Source organism: Delphinus delphis, chromosome 7 (assembly GCF_949987515.2).
Source record: "Delphinus delphis chromosome 7, mDelDel1.2, whole genome shotgun sequence".
NCBI classification, from domain to species: Eukaryota; Metazoa; Chordata; class Mammalia; order Artiodactyla; family Delphinidae; genus Delphinus; species Delphinus delphis.
Genome location: NC_082689.1, coordinates 61988724 through 62016379, shown reverse-complemented (window position 1 = coordinate 62016379; position 27656 = coordinate 61988724). Strand labels below are relative to the sequence as shown.

Sequence of the window (27656 nt, the reverse complement as noted above, 5' to 3'; positions counted from 1 at the left end):
ATACCCCCCCTTTTCCCCCTTTTGTAACCATAAGTTTGTTTTCTATGTCTGTGGGTCTGTTTCTGTTTTGTGTATAAGTTCATTTTTATCATTTTTTCTTTTAGATTACACGTGTAAGCAATATCATATAATATTTGTCTTTCTTTGTCTGGCTTACTTCACTTAGTATGATAATCCCTAGTTGCATCCATGTTGCTGCAGATGGCATTACTTCATTCCCTTTTATGGCCAAGTGATATTCCATTGTATAAATATACCACATCTTCTTTATCCATTCGTCTGTCATTGGACATTTAGGTTGCTTCCATGTCTTGGCTATTGTAAATAGTGCTGCAATGAACATTGGGGTGCATGTATCCTTTTGAATTATGGTTTTCCCCGGATATATGCCCAGGAATGGGATTGCTGGATCATATGGTAGCTCTATTTTTAGTTTTTTAAGAAACCTCCATACTGTTCTCCATAGTGGCTGCACCAATTTACATTGGTACATTGGTTGGGAATGTTGGTGGTACATTCCCACCAACAGTGTAGGAGGGTTCCTTTTCCTCCACACCCTCTCCAGCATTTCTTATTTGTAGACATTTTGATGATGGCTATTCTGACCAGTGTGAGGTGATACCTCATTGTAGTTTTGATTTGCATTTCTCTAAGAAGTAGTGATGTTGAGCATCTTTTCATGTGCCGTTTGGCCACGTGTATGTCTTCTTTGGAGAAATGTCTATTTAGATCTTCTGCCCATTTTTGATTGGGTTGTTTGTTTTTTTGATACTGAGCTGTATGAGCTATTTGTATATTTTTGAGATTAATCCCTTGTCGGTTGCATCATTTGCAAATATTTTCTCCCATTCTCTAGGTTGTCTTTTCGTTTTGTTTATGGTTTCCTTTACTGTGCAAGAACTTTTAGGTCCCCTTTGTTTATTTTTGTTTTTATTTCCATTACTCTAGGAGATGGATCCAAAAAGATATTGCTGCAATTTATGTCAAAGGGTGTTCTGCCTATGTTTTCTTCTAGGAGTTTTATAGGATCTGGTCTTACATTTAGGTCTTTAATCCATTTTGAGTTTATTTTTGTGTGTGGTGTTAGAGACTGTTCTAATTCCATTCTTTTACATGAAGCTGTCCAGAGAATTTTTAGAATATCATCCAGGGTGGTAGTGGGAGACAGTTCAGGGGGAGGTGGGGCTGACCATGTGTATGAATACTAGAATGTACACTGACATATGTTAATTACACAGAATTTTAAAAACTTCTTATAATTTCTAAAATAAGGAATTGAAAAACATACAAAAGTAAACAACATTACCATGAACCCTCATGTACTTAGGTTCAATCTTGGTACTTAGGTTCCCCCATGGTCAATCTTGCGTCATGAATGCCCCTTATTTTTTCCACTCATATTTTTCCAGACAGCATATTATTACACCTGTAAATATTTCAGGATGTATTGCTAAAAGATAAGGACTAAAAACACAATCACAAATACAGTTATCACAACTAAAACATAATTAACAATGTTTCTTTAATACCATCAGATAACTAGTTGGTGTTCTAACGATCTCATAACTGTTATTTCTTTAGCTTGTTTTTGTGAATCCACCCTTTATTTCATGTTTGGTATGTATCTTAATTTTAATCCTGAGGTTGTCCCTTTCAGTTTATTTATTTTTATTTGCCATTTAGTTTTTGAAGAAGTTGGGTCATTTGTCTGGAGAGTTTCTTACTTAGAGTCTGGATTTTGCTTATTGTACACCTATGGTGTTGCCTAGCATGTTGCCCTGACCTGTGTTATTCCTGTAGATTGGTAATCTAGATGCTTGATTAGATTCAGGTTTAATTTTTTTTTGACCAACGTATAATGCCTGACTTTCTTTTTGTGATGCTAGAAATGTATGGAATTTAAATCTCTATGGTATAATGTTTGATAAAACGTAAGCATGGAATATTTTGACTTATTTTAAAAAGTGTATCCTTTGCTGATAATTGAAACCAGAACTCCTAAGGAAGTCTTTAGACATTCAATCCTGATAAGATAAAGTAGCAGATGTGCTATTAGTTTACAGCCATATGGGAAACTCCTCATTGCAGTGTGAAGTGTAACCTAGGCAAGGTGCCCCTCTCTTGCGGTAAAGGGATCTGGAGCTGAGGTGTTCTGTGATGGAGCAAGACCTGCCCTTGCTGTTAGTTGCAAACAGAGGTCATTTTTAGTCCATTTGTACTTATCAACAGAAAGAATCTTATTGACAGCCTGCTTTCCCAACTGCTGCAAAGAGACACGGCCTCTGCCTCTAGGAGTTTGCCTTCTAAAAACAAAACAAAACAAAACAAGAAAAGGACTATTGTTCTTAACTTCCAAGGGACTCTGTTACCGCAAGAATAAAGTCTCTTTTTTCCTTTCTGTTGAAGTATGGTTGGTTTACAATGTGTTAGTTTCTGGTGTGCAGCAAAGTGATTGTTTTATTTATATATATATATATATATTTTTTTCAGATTCTTTTTCCATTATAGGTTATTAAAAGATATTGAATGTAGTTCCCTGTGCTGTACAGCAGGACCTTGTTGTTTAAATTCTCTTACTAAATATCTATCTATCTGTCTATCTATCTGTGTGTCTGTCTCTCTAGTGGCCTAAGTAATGAGAAGTTGGGTATTTCCTAGATATTTGGTTAATAGTGATGTGTGGGCAAAGATAGGGAAATATTCCTTTAATACCTGTGTTACCCTTATTTACTGGATGGGAATATCTCTCCTAGGCGAAAGATATCCCCATAGTGGGACCTTCCCCATAGTGGGAGGGTTTGGATACCACAAGAAGATGGGAGACAGCAGAATCTTGCTCTGAGAGAGTAGTGACTTTGATCAGAAATCTCTTTGTGTCATTGACTTCCGTAATACCGTTACATGCAAAATCAAAACATATTCATCAAGTCTTCACTCTAGAACAGCCACACACACAGATACGTCCAGGCCCATGGGACTTCTGAATTGGTGTGTAAATTGCCCGAGTTTCCTCTGTGCTGACAAATGCCATCACTCACCTCTTCCCAGATAGATTTGTCCTTCTATTTGTTTTGCAATGAGAGTAGCCCATGTAACTTGAGTTTTCTAGTCTCCTGAGGTCACCCTTTTATTTTGTGTCCAAATAAATGATGGAGGCCCCATCTGGGGAACTGCAGGAAGCCCAGGTACCTCTGAGAGGACTTCTGAGGGTTCTGTAGAGTGCTGAGGTCCCAGGTTCATCCCTCTCACTCCAGACTGCTCCTGGCCCTTCTTTGGTCACCCCTGGCTAGTTGCATGAGGCCCCAAACACAGACATGGGCGGAAGCACAGTCTACCCTGAGGTTAACATTCTGGCCAGGAGCGGCTTTTCGGCTGTCTGAAGGGCCACCTCCACGAGCAATTATCAGCATCATTATAGGGCTATATAAGCATCCACTGTTCGGGCTGGCTGTTAATCATCAGAGAGTTTATAGAGTCGGGTGTTGATTTTAAAGAGAGAAGACTGGCAGCCCTATTAATGTGCACCTGTTCTGTTGCACCTTTATTTAACCTTGTCTGCGAGTGTCCGGATGGACATGATGGGTGTGGCAGTGGGACCTGACGAGTGTGCCTCCTGCTCACCCGTTACTGGTGCCAACTGTAGAGGAATCCCTCTGGTGAGTTTTTCTTGTTTTGCAGGGAGCAGAGAGTGCTGTCCATTAGGTCCATGAGGCATTTGGCCTCCATGTGGGAGGGTACTTCCCCCACAGAACTTTTCCATATTTGGTGCAGTTGGTCAGAACCATTGCTAATCAGATGACTCCCTTCATTCTGTTCTGTGGAACAAAGGTCTTGGGCCTAGGGAGGCCTGGATTCCCATTCCTGTACTTCCCCGAAACAGTCCTGTTACCAATCTGGGCTTCAGTTTCTTCATCTGTAAGTTAAAAGTCTATTAGTTTGCTAGGACTGCCATAACAAAGTACCACAGACTGGGTAGCTTAAACAACAGAAATTTACTTCCTCACAGTTCTGGAGGCTAGAAGTCCAAGATCAAGGTGTCAGCAAGGTCGGTTCCTTCTGAGGTCTCTCTCCTTGGCTTGTGGATGACCACCTTCCCTCTATCTTCACAAGGTCTCTCCTCTGTGCATGACTGTGCCTTCTTCTCTTCTTTTAAGGACACTGGTGATTCGGGTTAACTCCTGCCCTACCACTCTGCCCCATAACTTCATTTTACCTTAATTACCTCTTTTTAAAGGCCCCGTCTCCAAATACAGTCACATTGTGAGGTACTGGAGGCCAAGACACTTCATCATATGAATTTGGGGTGGGGGGGGGTGAGATACAGTTTAGCCCAGAGCAGGGGGTGAGGTGGTGGTGGTGGTAGAGGGTACTTAACCAGTGATTTTCTAGTAGTGCTCAGAGGAGATCCCAGAGACTGGGGCGACAAACTATCCCGGTTTGCCTAGTTCTCAGGTTTCCCAGGACGTGGGATTTGCAGTGCTGAACTGAGCAGCCCAGGCAAACCAGGGTGGTTGTTCACCCTGCTGGTCTCCCACGGAAGGCACAGGGCAGGCACTTGCTTCCCTAGCCTCTCTCAGCCAGAGTGGCCCTGCTTCGCTCAGCTTATCCATCAGCCTTCTAAGTGAGATTGAATGTAACAAAAGGGTCTCGTGGCCCCAAATCATTAGAAAAACCACTTGATTCAGTGGCCTCCAGGGTCCTCTCCTGCTGCCACACGGTATGATTTAATTTCACTTGCACACACCGAATTCCAGCCAGTTGTTTGAAACTAATAACTGATTGGAGCAAAACGAATATGGTTCTCATTTTGTCTGTGGCTAAGGGTAAAAAACAGAGCAAGAAACTGTGTTAAGCCTTGCCTATTCCAAAGCAGAACTTGGTGTCGTGCCTTAGTGACGGCAGGTGACACTGGCCAGGCACTTACTGTGCTCACTTTATTTTATCTTCATCCCCTTAGCCTCATAGCACCTCTGTGAAGTGGGTGGCAGCAGCAGCCCCACCGTGCCGATGAAGAAACTGAGGCCCAGAGAGATGGGCAGGTCTCCAGTCTGGTCAGGGCAGGGCCTGGATCATGAAGGCAGTCTGACTTAGCGCCTCTGTGTCACGGCGCTGAGCCCAGATGCAAGTGGGGAAACAGGGACTGTCCTGGTAAGTGTAACATAATTCCGTCTAGGCTAATGGGCCAGATTCTTCTCTCCAGGAAGGATATCACAGTACCCTCCCCACCCCCACTTGTCTGGCCTTGACCAGCACCCCTTGCTGGTCCTGCTTTTTGCTCCTGTAGAAGCAGAGCCTAGAGCAGTTCTCAAGGTGTTCAGAGGTTTTGGTGATCTTGCAATAAAGGACACTGATTCACATAGTGACAGAATTGTTCCCTTGCTAATTCTTTTTCACGTCTTCTGATGACGTTAAGGGAAAAGTTTGTACTAGGCTTTAATTCTACCCCATCACTCCATGATCTCCCTTTTTGCAAAAGAACAGAGGGCAGCAGTATCTGGCTGGACTTGAACAATTGTTGTTTTTAGCATAATCATCTTTTTGCTGTTAATTTTGATATATGGCAAATGATTTAGGGTAGAGATATAAAGTGCCTTTAAAAGACATTTATGAGACTTCCCTGGCAGTCCAGTGGTTAAGACTCCACAATTCCACTGCAAGGGGCCGGGTTTGATCCCCGGTTGGGGAACTAAGATCCTGCATGCTGCACGGCATGCCCAAAATATTTTTTTAAAAAGACATTTATTTATATGAAAAAGCAAATAATTTAAATGTATTTAGTAACTAATAGCACAGGTAATGTACACATATGGCAAGAATTGTGAGGCATGTGCTGAGAAAGATGGATTTTGTGAAACACTGGCCAGGAGGAAAGGTTAGAGTTAGTTAGAATCTTGAAACCAGCGGATGAAAGGCAGGAGTCATTTGACCAGCTGACCTTTTAGGGTCATTGTCTCAACTCAGTGTGAGCCTGGCCTGGGTTCTTGAGGTGCTGGTTGGAGACCCCTTTAGAGCACGGTATGCCTGCCAGGTGAACTCTGGAAAGACAGATTCCCTTCCAGTATCAACACAACAGCTATTGGGATTTTGTTTTGTTTTGTTTTCATAATGGTTTTCAATATCTTTGAAATGCCCCCATCAGAAAGGGTAAGGATTAAATAATGGATTTTTGTTCCAAGTCAAAAGGCTGTATCTTGAGAGAATGCAGTTTAGAAGATAATTAGAATTAGAAGTGCAAATTGGATTGCCCAGCATGAGGCAGAAGTGCTCACCTTGGGTGGACACCAAGCCACAGCATGGGGATTGGATGCTGTGGCTGTTTGTGTTGGAGCTGATGGTCCCTCCCTTGGGGTTAGAAGCAGCCTAGGGTTGGGACCCCTCTTCTAGCCTTGGAGTAACTACACTTGAAGGGACTTTTTCGTGGGATCAGTCTCGGGTGACTTTGTTTGCCTGCCAAGCTTGCTGCTGGTACTTAAATTCCACAGGGCCATGTCCTTATTCAGTATAGTACTGCTAAGGCAGAGTGAGTTTGCAGCTTCTGGTTAACCATTCAGTGTGGTTCCCACAGTAGGCTGTTGCTGTATGGATGGGATCTGGGCTTGGCTAATCCTTGCAGGACCCAAGACCTGGATGGCAATGGATACTGTGCACTGACTGATGCTGTTACCAAACCAAACTTGGGTCTGATCACCCGGGCATGGCAAAGCCATCTACAGACACTGGTTGTGGTGAAGGAAAGTACAGCATTTATTGCAGGGCGCCAAGCAAGGAGAATGGGCAGTTCATGCTCAAAAGACCCAAAATCCCTGATGGCTTTCAGGGAAGGGGTTTTAAAGGCAGTGTGAGGGAGGGAGCTGCAGGGTGCGTGATCAGCTCATGCCCCGTTCTTGGATTGGTTGGCATCAAGGTGAAGTTTCAAGCATACCAACCTCTGGTTTCAACCGGTCCAGGGTCTGTGTTCTTGTGGTCAGCAGTTTTCATCTGGTGGGGCTCTGCTTCCTGTAAAAACAGCTTAAAAATGTGTGTGAGGCCTTTGTCCATACCTTTCAGGGAACTAGGAGTTTGGTGATTCTGCTATGTGGCGGATTTACAGTCTAAATTGTTACCAATTTCCTGGCCCAACAGCTGTTCTTTGTTTCTACATCTTCACATTTCCTAATCATTAACTCTTGAGCCAGTCTTTCGAGACTCAAGGGAGGCCTGGAAGACTAAACATAAGCCTTCTGCTTCAAAGGACAGGGACACAAGGGTTTGTACATGGTTTCAGTGCCTGGTACAGGCACCAGATCCTCCTTCTTAACAGCCCAGACTTTGCACATAGACACTAGTTTCTAGTGACCATCAGAGAGGTCTGGTCAAGGTTACTATAACCTGGGTACATAGTCTCAGACCCCTGGCTTTCAGCTATTTTCCCTGCAGCGGCAGCCACCGGTCCGCAACTTAGAACGACAATTGTCTGGTCATGACTGGACATCTTCTTTGGCCCTTTTACTCCCTCCTGCTGTGCGGATATAATTTCCCTTTTTAGAACTGTGTTTTTCAAGATGTTTCAGAGTCTTGTTGCCCACCCCTCCATCTTCTACCCGCATTCCTTAAGGAGGCTTCATATCCCTCATTAAAAAAAATCTACTTAAAATAGAAGGGGGAAATTAAAAAAAAAAAGAGAGAGAGAGAGAGAGAGAGAAAAGTACCACAAGGTCGCTGGTTAAGAAATAAAAATACTCTTTTATTTTAAACATTTTTATTGAAGTATAATTGCTTCAAAATGGTGTGTTAGTTTCTGCTTTATAACAAAGTGAATCAGCTATACGTATACATATATCCCCATATCTCCTCCCTCTTGCGTCTCCCTCCCACCCTCCCTATCCCACCCTTCTAGGTGGTCACACAGCACCGAGCTGATCTCCCTGTGCTGTGCAGCTGCTTTCCACTAGCTATGTATTTTACATTTGGTAGTGTATATTAATGTCCATGCCACTCTCTCACTTCATCCCAGTTTACCCTTCCCGCTCCCCGTGTCCTCAAGCCCATTCTCTACATCTGCGTCTTTATTCCTGTCTTTCCCCTAGTTTCTTCAGAACCATTTTTTTTTTTTTAGATTCCATATATATGTGTTAGCATACGGTATTTGTTTTTCTCTTTCTGACTCACTTCACTCTGTATGACAGATCCGAGGTCCATCCACCTCACTACAAATAACTCACTTTCATTTCTTTTTATGGCTGAGTAATATTCCATTGCATATATGTGCCACATCTTCTTTATCCATTCATCTGTTGATGGACACTTAGGTTGCTTCCATGTCCTGGCTATTGTAAATAGAGCTGCGATGAACATTTTGGTACATGACTCTTTTTGAATTATGGTTTTCTCAGGGTATATGCCCAGTAGTGGGATTGCTGTGTTATATGGTAGTTCTATTTTTAGTTTTTTAAGGAACCTCCATACTGTTCTCCATAGTGGCTGTATCAATTTACATTCCCACCAACAGTGCAAGAGGGTTCCCTTTTCTCCACACCCTCTCCAGCATTTATTGTTTGTAGATTTTTTGATGATGACCATTCTGACCAGTGTGAGGTGATACCTCATTGTAGGTTTGATTTGCATTTCTCTAATGATTAGTGATGTTGAGCATCCTTTTATGTGTTTGTTGGCAATCTGTATCTTCTTTGGAGAAATGACTATTTAGGTCTTCTGCCCATTTTTGGATTGTGTTGTTTGTTTTTTAGATATTGAGCTGCATGAGCTGCTTGTAAATTTTGGAGATTAATCTTCTGTCAGTTGCTTGGTTTGCAAATATTTTCTCCCATTCTGAGGGTTGTCTTTTGGTCTTGTTTATGGTTTCCTTTGCTGTGCAAAAGATTTTAAGTTTCATTAGGTCCCATTTATTTATTTTTGTTTTTATTTTCATTTCTCTAGGAGGTGGGTCAAAAAGGATCTTGCTGTGATTTATGTCATAGGGTGTTCTGCCTATGTTTTCCTCTAAGAGTTTTATAGTGTCTGGCCTTACAGTTAGGTCTTTAATCCATTTTGAGTTTATTTTTGTGTATGGTGTTAAGGAGTGTTCTAATTTCATTCTTTTACAAGTTGCTGTCCAGTTTTCCCAGCACCGCTTATTGAAGAGGCTGTCTTTTCTCCATTGTATATTCTTGCCTCCTATATCAAAAATAAGGTGACCGTATGTGTGTGGGTTTATCTCTGGGCTTTGTATCCTGTTCCATTGATCTATATTTCTGTTTCTGTGCCAGTACCATACTGTCTTGATTACTGTAGCTTTGTAGTATAGTCTGAAGTCAGGGAGCCTGATTCCTCCAGCTCCGTTTTTCTTTCTCAAGATTTCTTTGGCTATGTGGGGTGTTTTGTGTTTCCATACAAATTGTAAAATTTTTTGTTCAAGTTCTGTGAAAAATGCCACTAGTAGTTTGATAGGGATTGCATTGAATCTGTAGATTGCTTTGGGTAGTAGAGTCATTTTCACAATGTTGATTCTTCCAATCCAAGAACATGGTATATCTCTCCATCTATTTGTATCATCTTTAATTTCTTTCATCAGTGTCTTTTAGTTTTCTGCATACAGGTCTTTTTTCTCCTTAGGTAGGTTTATTCCTAGGTATTTTATTCTTTTTGTTGCTGTGGTAAATGGGAGTGTTTCCTTAATTTCTTTTTCAGATTTGTCATCATTAGTGTATAGGAATGCCAGAGATTTCTGTGCATTAATTTTGTATCCTGCTACTTTACCAAATTCATTGATTAGCTCTAGTAGTTTTCTGGTAGCCTCTTTAGGATTCTCTGTGTATAGTATCATGTCATCTGCAAACAGTGACAACTTTCTTCTTCTTTTCTGATTTGGATTCATTTTATTTCTGTTTTCTTCTCTGATTGCTGTGGCTAAAACTTCCAAATCTATGTTCAATAATAGTGGTTAGGGTGGACAACCGCCTTGTCTTGTTCCTGATGTTAGAGAAAATGGTTTCAGCTTTTCACCATTGAGAATGATGTTGGCTGTGGGTTTGTCATATATGGCCTTTATTATGTTGAGGTAAGTTCCCTCTATGCCTACTTTCTGTAGGGTTTTTATCATAAATGGGTGTTGAATTTTGTTGAAAGCTTTTTCTGCATTTATTGAGATGATCATATGGTTTTTCTCCTTCAGTTTGTTAATATGGTGTATCACATTGATTGTTTTGCATATGTTGAATCCTTTCATTCCTGGGATAAACCCCACTTGATCATGGTGTGTGATCCTTTTAATGTGCCATTGGATTCTGAAGAAATAAAAATATTCTTGTTTCAAAAGCCCAGTGCCACTAATCCTGTGATCTGTTGCACATAACAAACTTTTCTTCCCACTAGGAAACATCTGTATGGATTGTTTCATTACAGCGCCACGATGCTTGGACTTGAATCGCTTCCAGATCCCACAGATACCTGGGAAATTGTAGAGACCATAGGTAAAGGCACCTATGGCAAGGTCTACAAAGTAACTAACAAGAGAGATGGGAGCCTGGCTGCAGTAAAAATTCTAGATCCAATCAGTGTAAGTAACAGTTATAAATTATAACCACAATATAGTGTTTCATACACACTGAGCTTTCAACTTCTTTCTTTGTTCTGGGGATGATTTTCTAGGGATAATGAAACCTGGCATGAAATCTCAAAATGAGTTATGACTCCTTAGCCTATCTGAAGGAAGGGACTCCATTTGGAGTTAAAACTTCCCTTGATTTTCTCTTTTGTCCGTTTTACTATTGTTTTGATTTTGGTCCCCTGGACTCTTCAAATGTTATTCTCTTGGAAAGAGTGATTTGTTAGGTTTATACAGAGGCTGATCTCTCTGTAAGTTACAAAGTGACCCAGACTTGTGGTGTTCAGTCATCTTAGCCTGGCATCCTATTTCAGAGCACTGAATACTGAGCCTGTAATGCTGTGCACTGTTTACCACAGTGAAGTTGTAAGTGTCCTATCCTGGTTGGGTCCCTTTGAGCTACTTCTCCTTAATTGCTTTGAAAATTCAGACATTTTTAAATTTTAAAAAAGATATTTATGATATTATTATTAAGAATATATAATGAAGACATTTATTGATATAACAGTTAGAAGGCTTTAGTTGGTATCTGAATGTCCATTGTTAGGTATTTTTAAGATATGGTAATGATTACATTAAAAACACAGACTACATACGCTTTATTAAATGGTTACTTGATCGTGATATCATTCCTTACCCTTCCTCGCACATTATACTGAATCCAGCCATGCACTTTTTACCTTGTGTAGGATATGGATGAGGAGATTGAGGCAGAATACAACATTTTGCAGTTTCTTCCGAATCACCCCAACGTTGTAAAGTTTTATGGGATGTTTTACAAAGCAGATCACGGTGTGGGAGGACAGCTGTGGCTGGTCCTGGAGGTAAGAGGCTCCCATTGGGTAACCAGCAATTCAAACAGAGCACCAGAGGTGAGCAGACTCATTGTTGCCTAAATAGTGTAAGATGCACATCTGGGGAGGCAGTCTCTCCTGCATGGCACAGGTACCTTACCAGATGTGGTGTTCTCCACGTTCTTATGGGTAGGCTGTGTGCCGAAAATGTGCACGTTTCTCTGCTTGTAAGGTTTAATAATCTTCTTCTAATTCAGTGAATACAGGAACACAGTTGGAAAAGGTTATTTTCTACCCTAGGCTGGGAAAATTTCACAGAAAACATGTTCCAATTGATGCAACTCATTTTCAAAAATTGTTAACCCAAGGTTTACTTGGTTGCCAAGTTTGAATCAGCGCATTCATGTTCATTTATCCTCATCTTAGGTTGGGTTTCCTGAAAACGGACTCTGAGAATTGTGTATGGAATGTTTATTGGAAAGTTCTTACAGGAGCTAGATGTGCAAGGAAGGTGGGATTGGGCAAGGGAGACATTAAACATCAGTGTGGTTGCAGAGGTCTCAGCCCATCCTCAGGGAGAAGAAGACCTGGGATCCTCTTGTAGGGTTGTCCTGCATTTTATCTCTGCAAGAGCCAATCACTTGGTGCATGCCACCCTGGGAGGGGGTGTGGCCTTGGGGGAGGCAGTTCCCTGTAGTTGGGCACTATTCCTGGTGAGAGGTGCCACTGGGACTTGGGAGCAGGGAGCAGCTGGTATTCCTGGCAGCGTCTGCTTTGAAGAGAGAATCTGAAGGGAGCACCACTATATCCAGTGTAGTCTTGCCTTTTTTCTGCCTTCTTAATGGGAATGAATGTGTGTAACTGGATGCAAAAGAGTCCCTTCCCCACAAATACAATTCCTCCATGGAACTAACATGGCAAAGACACAATGACAACATATGAAATTAGTATATTAGGACAGGTCTATTGTATTGCCTCAGGGTGGGTATAGGTCCACCCTGATCTGTCCTGGACTCTGCCCCTCTGAACCAGCCTCCATGCCTGAGGTCACATGTGTGATCCATGAGCACGGGGACATGTGTGAAAGCTTTAAGAGAGAAGCAACAAAGGAGAAATCAGACCTCAATTCACTGTCTGGGGTCTCTTGTTGAAAACCTTCCACCTGGCTCTGGGAGGGCCTGGCCATGAGGCAATATATACTGGCTGCCATGGCAACAATGTATGGGGAATTCACTTGTATTCAAATGGAATAATCTGCAGGGAACATTTCTGTCACATCAATTGCCTTCTTCAGAATATAAAGATGTAAGGGGTTTTGGTTTTCAGAAATCATCTTTGTCTGTTTAGTTGGCTGGTTAAGTCACATAACATATTCTCATAGTATCACCTTTTGGGTTTTATTATTCCCCACTCCCTCCCTGGGAATATTATAGATTTTATCCTGCCAATGAAGCTCTATAATAACATTAATTTTTTAGTGCTCATTTTCATGAGATATGGAAAGTATTGTTTCTAGGGTCTCTGATTGTATTCTTTTTTTAAAAATTTTTTAAAAAATTATTTATTTTTGGCTGCGTTGGGTCTTCATTGCTACACGCAGGCTTTCTCTAGTTGTGGAGAGCGGGGGCTACTCTTTGTTGCGGTGTGCGGGCTTCTCATTATGGTGACTTCTCTTGTGAAGCACAGGCTCTAAGTACGTGGGCTTCAGTAGTTGTGGCACGTGGGCTCAGTAGTTGTGGCACACGGGCTTAGTTGCTCTGCGGCATGTGGGATCTTCCCAGACCAGGGATTGAACCTGTGTCCTCTGCATTGGTAGGCAGATTCTTATCCACTGTGCCACCAGGGAAGCCCTGATTGTATTCTTCTTAAGCTCTGTGAGATCTCAGTGTTTTAAACTTCACTATAATTTAATAATGTAAGTACAGTGACCGAGAAGTTTTAGTTTCTTTTCACTTTACCACCGACTCAAAGACTCTGCATTCGGATATAGAAAACTGAACTTCCAGGGATTTTCCAGGGCCTGAAATGGGACCTTCCCTCCCTCCATTTTACCAGGAGAGTAGGTGGGCTGCTCAGACCTGCCACCACCTGGAGAATAATTGCTCTTACTGATGAGGAGTGACCAAATGTTAGTCCCTCAGGCACAGCCAAGGCAACCAGAAAGGGCCACACGTGGCCTTGAAAGATGAGAAAGAGCTCAGAACTATGAACTGAGCCTTGTGCAAATGCTCCCCTGCGACTGTCTCTTGTTTTTTCAGGGTGACTAAGTACAGATAATGAGGTTGCCCGGCACACTGAATTATTCATACCTCAGCAATACAATATGCTGATATTATGCCCTTTGCAGGTTGTGTTGGCCCATGCCAAAGTTGCTGGCATGGGGAACCAGATGTCCTCAATCTTTTCTGTCCAGGAATGGGCCATCCATGCCAGGCAGCTGGGGTAGGTATGTCCAGTACCTCCAGTATGCTTGTAGACACAGGGATTCCTGGGCTCCTAGAACTGACAGGGACCTCGGCCTTCCTTCTGTCACTCTCCTAGTGTTCAGCTGAGGAACAGAGACCCAGAGAAGGAGTGACATGCCGATGGTCCCATACGAGTTATATGGCAGAACTGGAGGAGGACAGCACTTCAGCACTTTTCTCCCGTCCTGTGCTGTTGCTGTCTGCCGGGTCCGGGGAATACAGACTTGGAATCTCTGGTTAAAATGGCAGCAGTTCCTGATTACACAGGAACTGCTTTAGCACAGAATTAGCACACACACACACACAGACACAGACACAGACACAGACACAGACACACAGCTGGAAGATAATGACAGTCCACACAGCACCTTGACCATGTTGCTCCGTCTGCAACTTTTTTAGGAGTGCTTTAGGAGACTTATACAATAAAATTATTATCTGTTTAATATTGCTCCCCTCATCCTGTATATTGAGATTAAATTTATGTTGCCTTTGCTCTTTTCTTGCCTGAATGTGGTGAAAGGACCAGGGAGAAGCTATTCCACAGAGCAATTCTTGAGGATAGAAAAATGTTATTAATAACCCTCTTAAATCACCACAACTCTGAAAACAAAAGCAAATAAAAATGTCATTTCAGAAATTAATTACTAATTGTTAGCAGAAAGCAAACCAAAGCCTTCTTGCATAACAGACACCTACTATGGGAGAAAAATATGGACAGAAAACACTCATACATAATAATGTTTTGGAAAATTTGTGAATAATTTTTATTCTAAATTAATATTAAATTTGGAAAATCTGTAAGTTCTATTATGTCTCACCTAAATGAAACATGATAAGAAATTAGACTTTTAAGAAAAAGCACCAGAGACTTCCCTGGTGGCACAGTGGTTAAGAATCTGCCTGCCAATGCAGGGGACATGGGTCCAACCCCTGGTCCGGGAAGATCCCATATGCCATGGAGCAACTAAGCCCGTGCACCACAACTACTGAGCCTGCACTTTGGAGCCTGTGAGCCACAACTACTGAGCCTGTGAGCCACAACTACTGAGCCTGTGTGCCACAACTACTGAAGCCCACACACCTAGAGCCTGTACTCCACAACAAGAGAAGCCACTGCAATGAGAAGCCCGCGTACCACAACCAAGAGTAGCCCCCACTCACCACAACTAGAGAAAGCCCACGCACAGCAATGAGGACACAACGCAGCCAAAGATAAATAAATAAAACAAATAAATTTTTAAAAAACCTCATATAAAAAAAAAGCACCATATTTCAGAAAAAATACCTAGTATGTGCTAAGACATGAAGTACATTTTCTCTTTTCCTTTCAGTATAAAACCTTCAGCCCATAAATACTCTTTCAGCCTGAATCACATTCAACTTAAAAGAAATGGTTTAGACTTTAGAGTGTTAGTAAATGAGAATGTAAAGTAAAAAAAACAAAAACAAAAAAAACCTCCTTATATTTTAAAACCAGATAAACGTATTATTTTTTAACCTGTTTTTTCCTCTCAGAGGTCTTTGTGTAAGTTCAGTATCTAAGCCAGAAGGGGGGAAAAAAGATATCTCTGTTCAGTTTTTGCATTTATATAAGGCCCTAGAAAGTCCAGTCTGGGCCCCAATATCATTGCAAGTTAGCACTTAAAACCATTTTCACCCATTGATATTGTGGCATGAGTCAAGTTTATCACGTTAACAAGTCAGGGTCCTAGCAGGACCCTGATGGCCTGGAACGTAGCTCTGGCATGTTTTGATTGGCCAGAGATGGTTAGAAAGCCCTGGAGCACTGAACACTGACTCAGATGGCAGGTTCTGGCCGGGTTCTAGAATGAGAGTCACTGGAGTGTTGGGGGTCAGGAGGAAAGTACAGAACAGTTGGGAGTGGAGAAGGGAAGAACTGTGAAATGTAACCGAGGTGCATCCGATATTTATGCGCTCTCTGCGTTCAGCAAAAGCAAGAGAACGTGAAGAGCTGAGGTGTGGGAGCAATTCTGCCCAACCACCGGTCTGTGCATGTGCCCTGGAGAGAGGCTGAAATGGGAGGCGGGAGTCTTGGGGCCCTCCTGCCTCTCATAGTGTGAGCATTTTCCCCCCAACCCCCCTGACTGGAGCTCCAGAGTTTCAAGTGACATCGTCTTCATTCTTCTAGGTACAGGCCAATGACTTTATCTGGTATCAGTAAAATAAACACAATCTCTCCCAACAGTGTGGAGGAAAACTATGTTGCTTGACCTTCCTGAGAGGTGGGCAGTGTCCAATACGGTGCTCCCTAAGGCATCTTCCAGAGTAATTTTGACGATCCTTGACTTTTGCTTTATGCCCTCTGTAGACCCTAACACCCTTGAAAGATAAAGTCAACCAAACAAAAGAGCACTGAAAAGAAATTCCTCTTAATTCTGCCATCTGACTAGGGCAAATCAACATGCCAGTATAGAACCTACTTGAAAGTTGCAGTTTTGACTAGAATAAAGGTCTGGTGATTGTGTTGCATGGGCCATTCGTTAATAACATGGAGGAAAGTTGATGGCTTATTGAGCAAGGAACATTTTATTGCTTGAAATTATGGCCGTCATCGCAAATGCACATACTGTGATTGAATCAATATTCAACGATGGTTTAGAAAATAGATGTGGAATGTAAATGATTTTTCTATTTTTCTTGGTTTGGAGTAAAATGCTCGTTAAGTTCTAGATGCATCCAGCTGCCACATTTCCTGAATGCTGAGGGCGTCGGGAGGAATGCAGGGATGGAGACCTACCTCTGTATTTGAGGCTGATGGCTGGCAGGGTGGGCAGGAATAAAAGGCTGCAGGTGCCAACCCTCAGGGGTGGGGTAGGAGGCTTGGCTGCCTTCTTACAACTCTAAGGGGATTATTTTATTTGATGTATTTAAATATAGTTCCTTGTCATGCTTTTAAAATGTTCAGTCCATCTCACTATTTACTCTGATTAGACAATTGTCAGTACGTACCTGCTTTCCTTTTTTTTTTTTTTTTTTTGCTTTCCTTTTTTATATCCAGGTATCCAAAGTCCTTTCCCTGTAACCCACGGGCTGCCCTTTAAAACCTTGCTGGTGGGCTAATCACCTTCACAGGACCTCTTCCTGTAAAGGTGCCCTGAGCAGTTTATTTATATGTTTCTTTGAACCACAAGTCAGACAGTTCTTAAACTCTGACATTTAGTGAACAAAAGGCACCAACCTTGTCTGATCCTTTTGTTGTTCTTAAATCCACAGCTGAGTTTTGATCCTGCTGACAAAATGGCAGCTCTTAGTCCCTCCGTAGGTTCTAGAGCTATGAAGAAAGTTTATAAGTTGGCTACCTATATAAAATGCCACTGAATAGGCTCTTGTTGCAGAAATGGCCAGATTTAAAGTAGGGCAGGAGAGAGACTAAAATGAGATTTCAGGGGAAAATTCCAGGGTTGAGTTAGCTTGGATCATCACCCAGCACTTAATTTAAATGTTCTCTGGGTAGAATTTTAATAGTGTAGTTGCAGTACAGTAAAGCATGTGCCTCCCTGAGACAGGAGCCAGGCTGAGAAGTGGTTCTGATAAAGGCGTTACAGTGCCTTGCATGTCTATTGCTCCTTTAACTTTAGAGGATCAAAGAACTTTATTGCTATTCTTATACTCACAAGATCCCTAGACTCTGTTTCTTCTTAACTTTCTCTATCCAGTTGGTACAAAATTCCTGTCGATTCTATGTCATAAAAGTCCCCCATATCTGTCCCTGACTCTTTGTCCTCAGGACTCTTGGCTTTTTGACCCTGCTTCTCTCGATTGCTTCAACACCTCCTAACAGGTGTCCAGCTCCCTGTGTCCTCCTGTTCTGTCCACCCTCCAATCTGCTACCAAGGTCATCTTTCTAGAAATCTGAACAGACCTCCTGCCTAAAACCTGTCAATAGCTTACCACTCCTATCTAATGGTATATTATGGTATCATAATATGCGTGTGTATAGTAATAAAGCCCACACTTCTTAGAAGAGCTCACCTGTCATTCCCTGTTACCCCCTTTTTTTCCCTGTCTACCTGCTCTAGGATTCTGTCCCTTTGTCCCAACAGTGGCAGAGTATGTAGAATTCAAAGACACACAGACATAGACACATACACACACACACGCGCAGGCAGACAGACACACTATCTCCCCCCTCATTCTTTTGTGCTCCCTTCCTTTGCACACGGTGTTCCCTTTCCAGGGATGCTCTTCTTCTTGTTCACCTGCCACTCGGTCCTATGTCCTTCAAACTCATTGTATGTGTTACGTCCTCTGGGAAGATTCCCAGACTGTTCCCTCTTCACCCTAGCACAACAGAAGTCGCCATTCTCTCTTCGGTGCCCACACTCCCCTTGGGCACACCCTTTCTTCCACCTGCCACTCTTATTACTCATGTGTCCATTTCTGGTGCTGAGCTCTTTGAGGGCAGGCACTGTGTTCATGATTGAGTAATGGGTAATAAACTGGGCAGTCACAAGCTATTGAGAGCAAAGAGGTAACTTTTTTTTTTTAACATCTTTATTGGAGTATAATTGCTTTACAATGGTGTGTTAGTTTGTGCTGTATAACAAAGTGAATCAGCTATATGTATATATATATATCCCCATATCCCGTCCTTCTTGCGTCTCCCGTCCACCCTCCCTATCCCTCTAGGTGGTCACAAAGCACCGAGCTGATCTCCCTGTGCTATGCAGCTGCTTCCCACTAGCTATCTATTTTACATTTGGTAGTGTATATATGTCAGTGCTACTCTCTCACTTCGTCCCAGCTTACATTTCCCCCTCCCCGTGTCCTCAAGTCCATTCTCTGCGTCTGCATCTTTATTCCTGTCCTGCCCCTAGGTTCATCAGAACCATTTTTTTTTTTTGGATTCCGTATGTATGTGTTAGCATACGGTATTTGTTTTTCTCTTTCTGACTTACTTCACTCTGTATGAAAGACTCTAGGTCCATCCACCTCACTACAAATAACTCAATTTCATTTCTTTTTATGGCTGAGCAATATTCCATTGTATACACATCTTCTTTATCCATTCATCTATCAATGGACACTTAGATTGCTTCCATGTCCTGGCTACTGTAAATAGAGCTGCGATGAACATTGTAGTACATGACTTTTTGAATTATGTTTTCTCAGGGTATATGCCCAGTAGTGGGATTGCTGGGTCATATGGTAGTTCTATTTTTAGTTTTTTAAGGAACCTCCATACTGTTCTCCATAGTGGCTGTATCAATTTACATTCCCACAACAGTGCAAGAGGGTTCCCTTTTTTCCATACCCTCTCCAGCATTTATTGTTTGTAGATTTTTTGATGATGGCCATTCTGACTGGTGTGAAGTGATACCTCGGTGTAGTTTTTTTTTTTTTTTTTTTTTTTTTTTGCGGTATGCGGGCCTCTCACTGTTGTGGCCTCTCCCGCTGTGGAGCACAGGCTCCGGACGCGCAGGCTCAGCGGCCATGGCTCACGGGCGAGCCGCTCCACGGCATGTGGGATCTTCCCGGACCAGGGCACGAACCCGCGTCCCCTGCATCAGCAACCACTGCACCACCAGGGAAGCCCCTCAGTGTAGTTTTGATTTGCATTTCTCTAATGATTAGTGATGTTGCGCATCCTTTCACGTGTTTGTTGGCAATCTGTATATCTTCTTTGGAGAAATATCTGTTTAGGTCTTCTGCCCATTTTTGGATTGTGTTGTTTGTTTTTTAGATATTGAGCTGCATGAGCTGCTTGTATATTTTGGAGATTAATCCTTTGTCAGTTGCTTGGTTTGCAAATATTTTCTCCCATTCTGAGGGTTGTCTTTTCGTCTTGTTTATGGTTTTCTTTGCTGTGCAAAAGCTTTTAAGTTTCATTAGGTCCCATTTGTTTATTTTCATTTCTCTAGGAGATGAGTCAAAAAAGGATCTTGCTGTGATGTATGTCATAGTGTGTTCTGTCTGTGTTTTCCTCTAAGAATTTTATAGTGTCTGGCCTTATATTTAAGTCTTTAATCCATTTTGAGTTTATTTTTGTGTATGGTGTTAGGAAGTGTTCTAATTTCATTCTTTTACATGTAGCTGTCCAGTTTTCCCAGCACGTAACTTTCTTTTTAATAACTAAACCCAACTTTGTTCTTGAGCCCCCAGCCTGCCTAGAGAAGACAATTGATTTTAACTTATCCTGTTAAACTTAGTCCATAGAGTGACTTCTTTGGGAAGGGGCAAGTTCTGGGAATTTGTATCCCATTTTCACAATCCAGTTCAAAGCTTAGTCACTTGGATAAGGACTTAGTTTTTTAGTGGTTTTCTCTTTCCCCGTTCATCTTTCCTTCTCCTGGGTGATATCTGGATTTGGATACAGCAAATGGTCATGTAAAGCCATGGTAGTGAGGTCAGGGACCTCCAACTGGTGACCCTAAGTCCTTCTACTGTCTGCCTTTGGTGTCTCCCCATGTCCCAGGTCCCTGATACTCCTTCTTATCGTGAGGTCTGCACTCACTGTCTTTCCTTCTCATTCAAACTGTAGCCTTGTCCCTGAACCCAAATGGAGCATTAAGTTCTGAATCTCCTGCAAGTCATGAGCAGGCTGTAGGGAACTGTTAGAATCCCAGCCTTGATGGACCTCACCATACCCTACTGCCATTCCACTCAGCGTGAACACCCCTTTTTTGGCATGAGGCTCCTGTGAGGAGGTCTCCCGTTAGATTTCCATATAAAAAGAGGTTCATAAGAAATGGTTTCATTAGCATTATCCCCTTACACAACCACCCCCGAGAGGGAGCATCCTCACCCTAATCTTATTCTCTCAAGCTCTCCAAGCTCTATGCCATCAGCCCCAGAAAAGCTTTTCTTTTTGTGGGTTGAGAACTTCCCTCATGTCATGTCCTACATTCTTTCATAATCATCATTTGACTCTGTGGTCAGTTCTCCAATTTTTGTTACTTGAAATATAAATCTAATTTGGGGAGTCCTGAGAAAATTATTATATATTTGTCGAAAGCTTAGCTTTTAAGATTATTTTACAAATCATGACACCGAAAATGCATTCACTGCTCAAGAGAGTATTAGATTGTACATTGAATGTTATGTGCCCTTTCAGGGTCATGTAAGACATAGTTGAAATAAAAAGAATGTGGAATCCTTTGGAAGACATTATCCTGGTACTCAACATTAGGGCCATGAGAGGTATCAGTGTTGAGTTACAAGTTACTCCTGACATTGGTAGAGAGAGGATTCCAAGGACACTTATATAATCCCAGACTCATGGGACCATTATAGCCTTCAGTGCACTTCACTGTTCTTGGCTCCTTCCTGAATCATTCCTGACAGATAGTAATTTTATCCTAGTTGTAAAGATTCCTAATTTTGTACTATATTTTTAGTCAAATACTATTGTTTAAGAGCAACTTAAATGGTAAAAACATGGACAGATTCATTTCCAGTTTATCTTGATTGTTAATGTGTGTGCAAGGTATCTGCTGCATATGTACTGGGGAACGATACACACATCAAACAAAAACACCTGCTCACCATTTATTAAAATCTTGCAGATGTTCATTAGAGTCGAGTAGATCCTAATGTATTATTATCTTGATAAAGAGTGTCTTCTTTTAGCAAAGGTGCTAATCTGTGCTCCTCACATTTCTTTGCTTATGAAAAGCCAGTTGACTCAAGCAGCCACAACCCAGAGGACCCCCCACTGTTCACTAGTTAACTCTTTCCCAGATTGTAGACAAAGTGCCAGGAGGAAGCCTAGGTCTCTAAAGTAGGGTCATAACCTGTATAAGGACAAGGAGTGCTCTGAGTATCCAACAAAAGCTCTGAATTTTCTCAGCAGAAAAGTGCAAGATGCATATACAACGTGCTGCCTACAGTTTCAAGGTATTTACAAGCCCTGCTGAAACAAGTTAAGAACCCTTGATTTAAGATGGCATGCAGCAAACCCAAACCGGCACATTTCCTTCTGCACTTAGTCAAAAACCCTTAAATTGCTGTGAAAGAATAGTATGCCTGGTTTACACATTCTCAAATCTCAGTAATGTATAATACGTAAAAAGAGCAAATATGATATACTTTTACAGTGTTTTTAATTACAGGAATAAAAAAAGAAGAGCATAAAGGTGCTGAACTCCTACAGTTGAATATGAAAAGGTTAAATACACATATGATGCAGCTCCACTCCGTAAACTTGACGTGCAGTGGCAACTCGAGAAGGAGCTGCTGGTTGGGCTTCTGCTGCCTGCAGTGCCAGCACTGGAGACAGGGAGATTGAAATAAAATGTATTCCCTCCTAAGTGTCAAGGGCGTCCATCTTGCCTCTTTCAGTCTTTCCTTCAAAATGCATGATTTTTAAAAAATAGACAATATTCATGTAAAATGAAAATATCCCATAAGTCACCATGATTCCTTATATGCTTTCTTTTTTTAATTTCTAAATAATGTCTTGTGCTTTTATATTTCACTTAACAATTTAAAAAATCAAATTTTTGGACATGCACTTTCACTCATAAATCATCACCTTGAATAAACACACACACACACACACACACACACACACACACACACACACACACAGAATGAGATTTGATTGTGTAATGGAAAAGTGAGGTTTAATTGTTCTGACCTGGAGTTTTGTGATTTGCAAATTTATTTTACTACATTGAGTCGGTAATAAGTGGGCTTTTCTTCTTAATGTGCTTTTCTTTTCTTTTTGTTTGTGTTCTCTTGCTGTCTCTCTCCCCTGGCACCTCTTCTTGCAGCTGTGTAATGGGGGCTCCGTCACTGAGCTTGTCAAAGGTCTACTCAGGTGTGGCCAGCGGCTGGATGAAGCAGTGATCTCATACATCTTGTATGGGGCCCTCTTGGTAAGGACGTCCATCAAGCTGGGGGCAGAGGGGGCAATTTGTCATTGGTTGGCTCCCCATTGCATATTAACAAGGGGAAACTGCCCTATAATATGCAAGGTGTATAACAGGGAGGTGTAGCCAAATGTGGACTTTGATTAGATTTTTAATAGTAGGGTAACTGTTTAAAAATAACCATGCCAAAAAAAAAAAATAACCATGCAAATTTTCCTTTTCTCTTTCCTGTTGTTTGGTGGCGGTGGGACACCATGCAGGGCCTTCAGCATTTGCACAATAACCGAATCATCCACCGTGATGTCAAGGGGAATAATATTCTTCTGACAACAGGAGGAGGAGTTAAGCTCGTTGACTTTGGTAATGACTGCTTGTCGTTTGTTTTCTTGATGTGTGCGGTTTAGCCAAAGGCAACAATTTATTGCAGTCTCAGAAGACTGGAGCCTGTCTTCTACGCCATAGGCTGAGGGCCTTTCCAGTCACACACAGGCTGGAGAATGGGGGGTGGTTCACCAGATGGATCACCCTAGGAGATGCTGTTTGTTAATCTATTTTCAGCTTTAGAAGCAATTTTTTTAAGGAGAATATAAAAGTGTTTCAAAAGAAGAATTCGAGGGAAAAACTTTGGTTTTCTGGGAAGGATTTCACATCTCAGGGCAATTGTCTGTAATTTACATTTTGTCTATTCTTTTTTGCATATGAAAAGAGAAAGCAGTTTGATCTTTCAAATGATTTTCTCTAGCCTTAGGCATACTTATTCCCAGTGAGCAGAAGGTAAAATTGTCCTTTGGGTCTGAAAGCTAACATCCCTTTCAATTGTGATTGTTGCTGTTACATGTGAGGCTGGTTGAACTGGAAACATTAACAGGAAATGGAAGTGTGAAAGGAAACGCAGAGCAATATCACCTAAGGCCAGAGAACTATTAAATATCTGCTTGTGACACTCCTGTGTTGATAGTCACAAACCAACAAACCATTTGGTTTTCCTTTTTAAGTTTATCTAATGGTTTAGTCTTCTAAACAGGTTCAACAACAATTAGTACCTCAGCATGATTGTTATAAATAATGAGAAACCATTTACAGAAGCACTTTTTAAAATGTTCTTTATCATTGTCAGTGTAGTAGGAGAAAAGATTGATGATTTTGAATATTCATTGTTTTATTGGTAAGAAAGAATTCAGTGTTAAAATGTATCAGTGAATCATTTGCTCAGAAGAAATTACTCAAAAATAAATGAAATTATGCTAAGTATATTGGTTTATTTACTAAAAAGCAAAGAAAATTGCAGAGGGTTTAAATAAAGAGCCCTCTTTGGCTTCCTAATAAAGAATAAGGAATGCAAGCAGTTAGCATAACAACTACCCTGAAAAAACAACCCATGGTCCTTGGCAAATCTATGCCTAATGTTTTTAAAGGTCTGTTTTTTGCTGATGAGCATATTCAGATTTCTAAGTTCTTATCAACAGCATTAGTGGCCACCATTGCTATTCTCTTAAGGGCTGCATTAGATTTTGCTTGGTATAAAAGAATACCTTATATTTGTAAAATACTTTACAATTTATAAATCATTTTCACAGTTGTTCCATTTTTTAAAAAATTTACTTATTTTATTTATTTTTGGCTGCATTGGGTCTTCGTTGCTGCGCTCAGGCTTTTTCTAGTTGCAGCGAGTGGCATTGCGGTGGCTTCTCTTTTGGAGCACGGGCTCTAGGTGCGTGGGCTTTGGTAGTTGTGGGCTCGCGGGCTCAGTAGTTGTGGCTCACGGGCTCTAGAGCGCAGGCTCAGTAGTTGTGGCGCATGGGCTTAGTTGCTCCGCGGCATGTGGGATCTTCCCGGACCAGGGCTCAAACCCGTGTTCCCTGTATTGGCAGGCGGATTCTTATCCACTGCACCACCAGGGAAGCCCCCACAGTTGTTCTCTTACTTGGTATTTAAGAAGAACTCTTTGTGTTAGGTGTGATGAGTAGCATTATCCCCAATTTGAAGGTAAGAAAACTGAGGCTCAGGGTGAGGTTGTCTGCTTGAGGTCATACAGTTAGGAAAAGACGTAATTGAGATAGGAAACAGGTCTTCTGACTCCTAATCCAGTGTACCTTTACATCCATTATGGCATAAAGAAGAGAGCTGGCTTAAGACTATGACAGAGTACATTGGAATTATATTAAAATTCAGGTCCTCAACATTGAGCCCTAGATAATAATATTATTAGTCAATTTCTTTTTCCATTTGACAAATGTATTTTTCATGTCAGGTTTCCAGCCTTCTAGGTAAGATAAGGCACTGAAAACTTTTTACTTCTACACCGATGCTCTGTTATAGATAATACATGCCCATTTTCTTCCTCCATCAAATGAGGCACCATTTTAAGAAAGATATCACCTGAAATATTTTGGAAATATAGTAGGAACGTATTTTGGGTTGATCCTAGTTCTTGATGTTTTCTTTTGATTCCAATTTTGCAGCAGTATGGTAGAAATGCTCGATTTAGATAGATATATGCTCCCACACAGTGGTTGGCAAACTACAGCCTGTGAACCGAATCTGACCTGCCTCCTGTTTTTGTACAGCCTGTGAACTAAGAATGGTTTTTACATTTTTAAATGGTTGGGAAAAAATCAAAAGAAAAATATTTTATGACCGTGAAAACTATGCATCCATAAATGAATTTTTGTGGAAACACAGCTACACTCATTTGCTTCTGTGTTGTCTATGCTGCTTTTCCATTACAATGGCAGAGTTGAGTAGCTGTGACAGAGCCTTAGGCTCGCAAAGCTTAAGATATTTTCTGTCTGACCCTTTATGGAAGAAGTTTGCCAGCCCCTGGTCTAGCATGATCTTCTGCTCACTGCTGAATTGTGACACCCTTTTCTTATAGGCGTCTCAGCTCAACTCACCAGTACACGTCTGCGGAGAAACACATCTGTCGGCACCCCATTCTGGATGGCCCCTGAGGTAAGCAGAGGGCAACGATTTCTTTGTATTTGCTGAGAGCCTTGGTACTATGCCTTTTTATGGGAAGGTCACACACTTCACTTTCAGGAAGAAGAAAATCCTTTATCCTCATTGAACTGTGAGGGTTCTGGTTTGGTGAGTGATAATGATGACAAACCAGAACTTAATTTCAGAAAATCGGGATTAAGTCACAGCTGGCCCACAGAATACCTTCATGCAGTTAGAAAAAGGTGCCCCCTCCAGAAGATGCAGCCCTCTGCAAGGGTCCTGGCTTGACAAGTTCATCCAGCCATTGTGTAAATTAGAAAAAGTCACCTTCCCTGGATAGATGCAGCCCCAGTGACACATGGCTTGGTGAAGAGACAGATTTCAGCTCCAGCCGGCTTACAGAACTATATGCCATAGTCCTGGTTGCTTTTTTGTTACCAGATACATAGTAACTTCTCTTGTGTACTTTTTTGGCTCTGTAGTAAAACCTGGGATTTCGCCCTAATTTAGTACTGGCATTACCACAGAATCCTCTATGAAATGACACATATAGAAGTTTGGGGAATCTTCGGGCTAGATACCGCATACCCTGAAACAGAGGCACTGTACAGCTTTGCTTGTCAGGTCAGCATTTTAATTCCACAGCACTCTGGCCTGAGAGCAGCTCTCTTGGATCAAGCAAATGGGTTCTTTTAATAAGAGAACTCAGCAATCATCTCCTTAGAGGTCTTTCCATCTCCATTCTGTCCCTGGGCTTTCCTTCCTCTGTGTGATTGCCAAGGTGGTCTCCTAACACAGTAATTGGCTTACGCCAATATGCTCAAATTTATTCTATCTCAATGGCCTTCTCTTTCATACTTGGATAATGGACAGACCCATTTTAGAGAAAAAGAAAATCCCTGCAGATTCCAGTGTTTACTTAAATCTTAAATTGATTTTAAAAACCATGAAACTAGACATACACTTATCTAGTCATTTATATTTGTAATGCTGTAAAACCAAAAGGGAAAAAAATGTATTATGAAAAAACTACAAAGCCAGCAGTGTTCAAGTAAACAGCTTTAATTTAATGAGACAAATGACATTGTTTTGTGAAACTCAGTTGTCCTTTGCAATGTGAATATGTTTCAGAGCATGATGGCATGGATTATTGTGAGTTATTTTGTCAACCTTACTGCCGCATACCATGTGGTGACCCAGTTCTCCCACCACTTTACTCAGTGAGAGTGATCTCTTTGTTTAAACAGCATCTCCTTTGGCCTCTAACTGGCACGTCTCTGTTGGCTTAGTGCCGGCTTAATAATAAACATAAATATGGGCACTGAAATTGTGTGTCAATTAGCCATCCAGATGATCTGGAACATGTTTTTATTGCAGCTTCTCCCATTTTATTATTATTAATAAACTATCATTGAAACAAAAGCAAAAACATAAAAATTTTCATAGGGACCTCATGAACCCCACTTTGAGAAACACTGTAGGACAAAGTCAAGATTCCTTAGAATGGGGAACAAAGCCTTTCATATTCCAGCTTCTGTACTGTCCAGCCTCATTTCAGGTTACTTTTCCCCAATTTACTTGTTTTTAATGCCTCAACAGAAGTGAACAACAGGTAATTCTCCAAATCTATCCTTATGTGTCATTCCTTTAAACCTTTCCATATATTGTTACATCATCTGGGATGGCCCTCAGAACTCTGGAACATTCCTCCTCAATCTTCAAGTCTCAGCGCAAATGCAACTCCCCTAGGAAGTTGGCCAACTGAGGTTCTTTTCCCTGAGTTTCCACTGCAGCCTTTACACCCTCCATTAGCAAACCATGACCGTTGTATTGTATTGGGTTGGCCAAAAGGTTTGTTCGGTTTTTTCCTTAAGATGGCTCTAGTAACACTTAGTTGTCTTTAACTTCATTCAAAACAATTTTGTTAGATTGTATTGTGACAGCTGTCATACCAGTGTGCATTTTAAAAAAACTTATCAAAATTGGTGAATTTTTGTGTAGCCATTTTAATATTGAAGATGGAAGAAAAAACGCAATA

General features: G+C 41.4%; 1 protein-coding gene across 1 annotated transcript in view; it reads left to right on the top strand.

The window, feature by feature from the left end:
* Window positions 1–10228: 10228 nt before the first annotated feature.
* The window catches only part of MYO3B (myosin IIIB), a 380991-nt gene continuing 363563 nt past the window's right edge, over window positions 10229–27656 (top strand). The window contains exons 1-6 of the mRNA XM_069540813.1: window positions 10229–10233; window positions 10351–10534; window positions 11272–11406; window positions 22580–22684; window positions 22939–23038; window positions 25554–25630. Coding sequence (XP_069396914.1) covers window positions 10229–10233; window positions 10351–10534; window positions 11272–11406; window positions 22580–22684; window positions 22939–23038; window positions 25554–25630 — 606 coding nt within the window. The remainder of the gene's footprint in view (window positions 10234–10350; window positions 10535–11271; window positions 11407–22579; window positions 22685–22938; window positions 23039–25553; window positions 25631–27656) is intronic.